The 6644-nt window shown below is 46.7% G+C and overlaps 1 protein-coding gene across 1 annotated transcript; it reads right to left on the bottom strand.

Moving 5' to 3' along the window:
* Nucleotides 1-1691: 1691 nt before the first annotated feature.
* kcns2 (potassium voltage-gated channel modifier subfamily S member 2) lies at nt 1692-4292 on the bottom strand. The gene is made up of 2 exons (XM_031868550.1): nt 3944-4292; nt 1692-3667 (listed from the first exon to the last, which is right to left on the bottom strand). The coding sequence occupies exon 2, from the start codon at nt 3663-3665 to the stop codon at nt 2226-2228; it is 1440 nt and encodes a 479-aa protein (XP_031724410.1). The 5' UTR covers nt 3666-3667; nt 3944-4292; the 3' UTR covers nt 1692-2225.
* Nucleotides 4293-6644: the final 2352 nt, after the last annotated feature.

Consider the following 6644-nt stretch of genomic DNA (forward strand, 5'->3'; position numbering starts at 1 on the left):
TGGACCGCTGGAGCAGATTGCTTGGATCGCTGAAGCCACTGAGATGTGCATAAATGTATGAATTATCTGTAAGAAGGAAACACGGACAGTGATGAAGGTGCTGCAGTGTAGTTTTTCCCTTGTGATGAGAAGATTCTGCTCCAAATAATAACGTTCTATAACGTCATCTGTTCTCTAGAAATCACTCGACAAGAACTGACTTCAAAATAAAATGCTCCTTAGATTTAGGAACTGAAATCAATGCGGCTAACTGTACAGCAATATCAGATGACAAAAGAATTGAGTTTTAGAGCTGTTGTCTACTTGTTATCCTTTAAACTGGAATCAATGCCACCAAGTCTGTGCTCTCCGTCGTGGTCCTGCAAGAGACAGCTGTTTGTTGTGATGCTGACCAGAAACAAGGAGAGATGGGTACAAAAACTCCTCTCCAGTGGAATAAGAAAAGACACCTTGAGAATTGATAGAAACAGGAGATATATGGAGGCTGTCTCCACCATTCATCTTCTACGTTCACAGGCTGGAGACAAGGAGACAAATTACTTGAGGAGAGAAAAGGCCTGTATCTGTCTGCTGTGCTCTCAACAGGCAGTGGTAGCCATACATCTGATTTAAAGTATCGTCCATTAAAACAGTGTGCAGAAAGCATGAAACAGTGTAACTTATATTCTGAATTGTAGACGACTGGATGTTCACCCTCACAGTTATCATGTGGTTTCAGTCATTTTTAACAAACAGAACAGCAGCAGGTTAACGTCAATAGTCTGTTTTAGCTCACTGTTTTTGTTAGTTTTACACTGTACGCAAATGAGTGCTCATCCACGGCATAGGCATGATGATATCATTCTCTACAGAAGTAAAGGAGTTTGTTTCTTGGTGCGACACAAGTCCCTCACTCATCATTCAATTTAAATTAAAAAAAAAAAAAGAAATAAAAAAAAAAGACTATTTTTGATGCCAAAGAAGTTGTGAGTTACAAAAGTCCAGCCCTGCAAATGTTTTGGTGTCCACATTGACAGCACTTTAAAGTGAAATATTCATGGTTACTGGGTGTATTGTCGACCTCTCCGGAGTTTTTGTTTCATTGGGGCTGTTTTGGAGCGTGAGATCAGGTACATGGAATTACTGCTTTCCTGTAACACTAAAATAAATATGATCACATTTGGTTTGGAATTTGGGGTCAGAAAGATCATCGTAATACTCAGTCTCTCTTTGAACCAGTGTTTACTTTTAAAAACAGTTAAAGAGAATCCCATGTGTTCCATCCCATATTCTGCACTCTGAGTATGAGATGCTACCGTCAGACGGATGATACAGAGCTCAGTGGTGCAAGCTGAATCGGTTTGAGAACTCCTTTGTGCCTGTATCAGTTGGAAATTTAAAATATGCAGAGGCCTCAGGGTGTGTATTATTGTGCACTCTTCATTGTCTATGTGTTGACGGGTAGAGTCCAGGTCAAATTTACCAATGGGGACAGTAAAGTGTATCTATCCATCAATTCATTGTGAAATACCGGACATACGGGAAGTGTTTTGCCATGCCTCTGCCAAACATGCCCCCCAAAAAATCCAATCGATGTCAACTCTGAATGGTTGCTGCTATGCCGGTCAGACTGTTTCAGATTTGTGTCAGTCACGGAACATAAATCCCCCTTCAGGCTCACACGTGTTATCTCAATCAGTAGACGCTAAAAATGTTGTGCATTTTTGTTTAATACAGTTTGCTTTTCACCACACATCTGAAGTAATCCTGTTGCAACACAACAATTACACATCAACGACTCTGTCGAGAGACAGCGAGAGAGATACGGCTGGAGTTACTGTCAGACATCACAACATGTACTGGAGGATGGACTACAGTGTGACACCGTCTAGGACTGCAAACAACACAGCATTCTCTGTCTTTTGTCATCTGACGTGCTTACATTTTTGGCCTGCAGTTTGGCCGTAATAATGCACAGTGAAATATCATATCATATATATATATATATATATATTTATCAACTCAGACTGCCCTGTACATTTGCTTGCTTTCTCCTCGTGACTGACACATATAATAACACGTTATTGCACTGAGCTACAGAGAGGCAAACGGTCAGATCAGTGGAAGGAAGTGTTGTTTTTTATCCAGAGGTTTCAGCACCCTGGACAGCTCCTGGTGAAGGGCCACGTTGAATGAGAAGCGTCACCCAGCCTGACCCCCCACCGTGTCCTTGATGAAACCCAGCCTCAGTGTATTGATTCGTTCAGGCTGTGCTCACTGGGTGAACTCCGGCTCATGTTTGACAAGCTCGCCATGAGGGATTTGACTTTGTGCGCGTAATAGTTCCGCAGGTTGACCGAGGGCACCTCCTTGATCCCCTCGTGGAAGTCGCAGCTCCTCATCGCGTCCTCCAGCTGTTTCTGCCTCTTGTAGAAGAGAGAGAATTTGTTGAAAATGAGCGTGATCGGAAGCACGACTACAAGGATCCCGGCCAGGATGCACGCCGAGGCGGTCAGCTTGCCCGCTATGGACACCGGCACCACGTCCCCGTACCCGACGGTAGTCATGCTGACGGTGGCCCACCACCAGCACGACGGGATAGTGGAGAGATCCTCGCTGTCCTCTTTCTCCACCGTATAGGCCATGACGGAGAAAAACGACACGCCCACGGCCAGGTACAGGAGCAGCAAGCCCACCTCCTTGTAACTGTTCCTGAGGGTGGCCCCCAGCGAGCGCAGCCCCGTGGAGTGACGCGCCAGCTTCAGGATGCGGAAAATCCTCATCAGCCTCAGCACTTGCGCGACGCGTCCCAGGTTGGCCAGCGCCGGGCTGCTCTCCACCACCAGGTTGATGAGGAGCGTCAGGTAAAACGGAAGTATGGACACCAGGTCGATCACGTTCAACGGGTGCTCGAAGAAATGCAGCAGGTCCGGCGCCACCGTGAACCTGGCGACCAGCTCAAGAGTGAACCAGCCGATGCCAAAGTGCTCCACTGTCTCGAACCGGGGATCCTCCGCGGGTTGCCCCTCGCCGTCTACCAGGCTGAACTCGCTCATGCTGTTCATGCACATGGTGGCGATGGAGCCAAGCACCACGAGGATAGAGAGGATGCTGATGATGCGGCTGGCCACGGAGTAGCCGGGGTTGTCCAGCATCAACCACACGCGCCTCCGCGCGCTCCCGAGCGGCTGCTTGTCAAACTTGGTGGCGTCGCTGTAAAACTCCAACAGCTCGTCGAAAGACGACGTGGTGCTCCCTTCGTCGCTCCTGTCGTCCCAGTCCTCCCGGTCCTGGTCCATTTTCCGGCAGTGGTACGCGCTGCTGCAGCAGGAGTCGATGAAGAACTCGTTGATGCCCCAGTACTCGATCTCCTGGCTGAAGGAGAAGATGCACAGCTCGGCCATGACGTGCAGCCGGCCGGTTTTGTAGAAATTCAACACGTAGGGGAAGAGCGCTGGGTTCCTGTCGAAGTAGAACTCCTTCTCCGTGTCGTCGTAGTCGTCGCACAGCTCCAGGATGGACTCTTTGGACTGGCAGTGGAGCAAGCGCGCGAGCCTCGTCTCGGGGAACCGGGAGAGTGTGTCGGACTGGAGGCGCTTCTTGAAGCCGCCCACGTTGATGTGGATGGCGGCGTTGTCATCCGTGTGAGCCCCTCCGCCCGGTTTCCCCAGGGCCTGACCCGTCATGTCTGGAGCGGGGGGACACACACGCATAGACGCGCGGTGCACAGAAAGAAAAGAAGGGTGACGGACAAAATCACATGGACACAAAGAGGAAGAGACAGTCAGTACAAAGAGTGCACGCACATTCAGAGAGGGAGAGAAAGAAATGTATTATCCTGTGACTTAGAGTCACATTTGCTTTTTTAAAGTAAAATAAACAGAAAAACTATTTGTGACAAACACGTGTTTTCTCCCAAATTACAGACAATTACATTTCCAACCTTCTGAAACAAGGAACTTACCTTAAAGCGCTGCCGGATCACTGAACCACCCCGCGAGAAGAATCTGCTTTCAACTCCGGTGATCGCATATTGCAAATTGTGGCCCGTGTAATAACCGCAGAGACCTGGAGTCTCCGTCGGGTTGATGTGCTCAGCTTGGTCAGTGGAGGACGATGTCAAATCTGATGTTGCCCCTCCAGACAAGAGATAAATTCACGGGCACCTCCTCCTCAAATTCACCCGGAGGCTGGTTGTAGCCGGTAGTCCTTACATCCTGCACCCGCCGACCAAACACCTCCTTCAGCTACAGGTATCGGCTACATTTAAAAACAGTGTATTCTGGGGAGCCATAGGAAGAGATACACGCCCTGGCAGCCGCTTTTTGTTGTGCGAGGGAATTCCTCTCTCTCTCTCTCTCTCTCTCTCTCTCTCTCTCTCTCTCTCTCTCTATCTGTTGCTGCGCAGCAACACGTAGCTCTCCTTCTGCACCGCCCTCCAGGAGTGATCTCAGCATCCTGGTGTGTGTGTGTGGGGGGGTTCGAGTCACGGCTCCGCGAGGAGAGGAGAGGGAGTCACTAACAAAATAAACTACTGCAATGATGCGTTTCCGGTTTAAGTGTAAAATAACTGACTTCCATAACTTTACTGCATGTAGGGATTATTGTAATGTCACATACAATAAGTTCACAAGCTAATATCGTTCCGGGCCGGAACGGTCCGCTTCCAAGTAGACTCTGGTTTGTGGTGTGAAAGAAAAACAAACCAACCACGGGACTTTATGATAGCAAATATGTGATGGTGTTATGATTTTAAAAGCTAAGCTGATAATAAACTCATCTGCTGATTGACACAGGGGTCCTGATGATGGAGGAAGACAATTGCCAAAACTATCCAATCAATGAATAACTTGTCAGTCTGTATGACTTCAACTCTCTTCAAAAGTCAGTGTGAGCATTAACTGGACCAGAACTAAAAAGCAACAATGTATCATTGTGTTACCGTGCTTCGGAGCAGATGAACCCAACAGGTGTGAAAGCACCCTGAAATCACACATCAGGAGTTCCCTTTAATATTAGTAATACGATAGAGCAAATAGGTAACCATAGAAACAGTATAAGTGTCCTGTAAGAATGTCCCAGATGATGTATTTGATGCAATATAGTGACTAACACTGATTTGTTTTTTAGTTTGGTTTATTTTGGTAAATATCATTCATTAGAGGCGCGATGCCTTCACATAAAGTGTATTGATTGTGGAGTCTATGGTCATTGATCACACAGTCACAGTCATGCAGTGTGGATCAATAGAATGATGACATTCAACCCGTGCCAACATCTCCTCACTTTTAACACTGCTTTTTAATCCTCACTACAGAACCATGATGCTGGTATGGAGGTGATGGCGGCTGCAGACAAAATATCCTATCCTACATCTCTGGGGTGCTTGTTAGTGTACCATCAACTAGCTCTTTGTCGGCAGCTGTTCTGCGCCCAAGAAAGGTGTGATGGGAAATTGCTGATTACATCCAGGACAAGTTTATGGTGAGTCTGAGCTGTTAAGCTGATACACTGAAAAATAAACCAACATGAGAGGCCTTGTGCATTTTGAAAATACACAGGCGGCTCATTTTTGGTCCCAACACACCCGAGTAAGCAGCTGTGATGAAGGTTGTCGCTATCACTTCATTCCGTTGAAGGAGGAGATCTAAAGTGACGTCTTTAATAGCAGCTATTGGTCCCTCAGGCTGTGCCACTGTGACCGTCTCCTCTTACCGATGTCATTTGTTGGCCACCCTGTTTAAGACACCAGGCTTTAGTCGCGTTTGAAAACACATTTAGGACCATTGTAAGCAATTTCCTTACTTGCTGTATTGTATTGCAGCACTTATTTGGCAACATAACCGCGGGCCGCCGGCAGCAGTGGAACTGTTTACTTCTAAATAGAATCTTTCACTAGATTGTTACTCCCAGGCAGCCAGCACATTATTATTTCATTGCATTTAGTTTTTTCTCCCCAATAATTGGAGCTTAACATGAGCATGTATTAGCCCATAAGATTGCCCTTGCAGATTGGTTCTTTACAGTCGTATTCACACGCGGCGTCTCCTCATGCTGCATGCTTTTCGGGCATTTAATGAAAACTAAACCTATGCTCTTCAGGTGAGCCCAATATAGTGTTATAGATTATGTCATAGGAATCTATAGATCCCCTACACCCTCACGCAGCAGATTTGCAGGATTTGTGAAGCTTAACAGCCTTGAAAGCACACGCAACCACTCCGCTGATTACAATACTGTGAAATGACAGACGTTTTCTTATTTATGGGATCCATCAGAGGTTGTGTGGGAATGTTGTTGCAATGATTATAATCCCATTTAATCTGTCATTATGCTCGTCCAGCGGGGTATTATTGAGTGCCTGGGTATCATCCTCCGTTCACTGAGATTCCTTGATGTTTGCGATCTGTATTTTTCTGAATATTTCTCACCATGTTTCCTCTCACTGTGTAGGAAAGCCTTATAATCCAACACAGGCGGCAACATGCCTTTTACTATGGCACATTTGGACGGCGTTCAGATGTCACAGCTTTTAGGATTACATTAGGCGGCAGCCAGCGTTTATCCTTTACTTGCTGGGAAATGTTCATCTTCTGTGCAGCATATCTGATTTAGGCGTCTTCCCGCTCTACAAACCCCATCAGTGCTGAAAGGTATCTCTGACG

This window comes from Anarrhichthys ocellatus, unplaced genomic scaffold, assembly GCF_004355925.1.
Source record: "Anarrhichthys ocellatus isolate YVR2014 unplaced genomic scaffold, GSC_Weel_1.0 scaffold43, whole genome shotgun sequence".
Lineage (NCBI taxonomy): Eukaryota > Metazoa > Chordata > Actinopteri > Perciformes > Anarhichadidae > Anarrhichthys > Anarrhichthys ocellatus.

Coding starts and splice junctions, on each gene's coding strand:
- kcns2 (XM_031868550.1), bottom strand. CDS start 3,665: ATGACGGGTCAGGCCCTGGGGAAACCGGGCGGAGGGGCTCACACGGAT.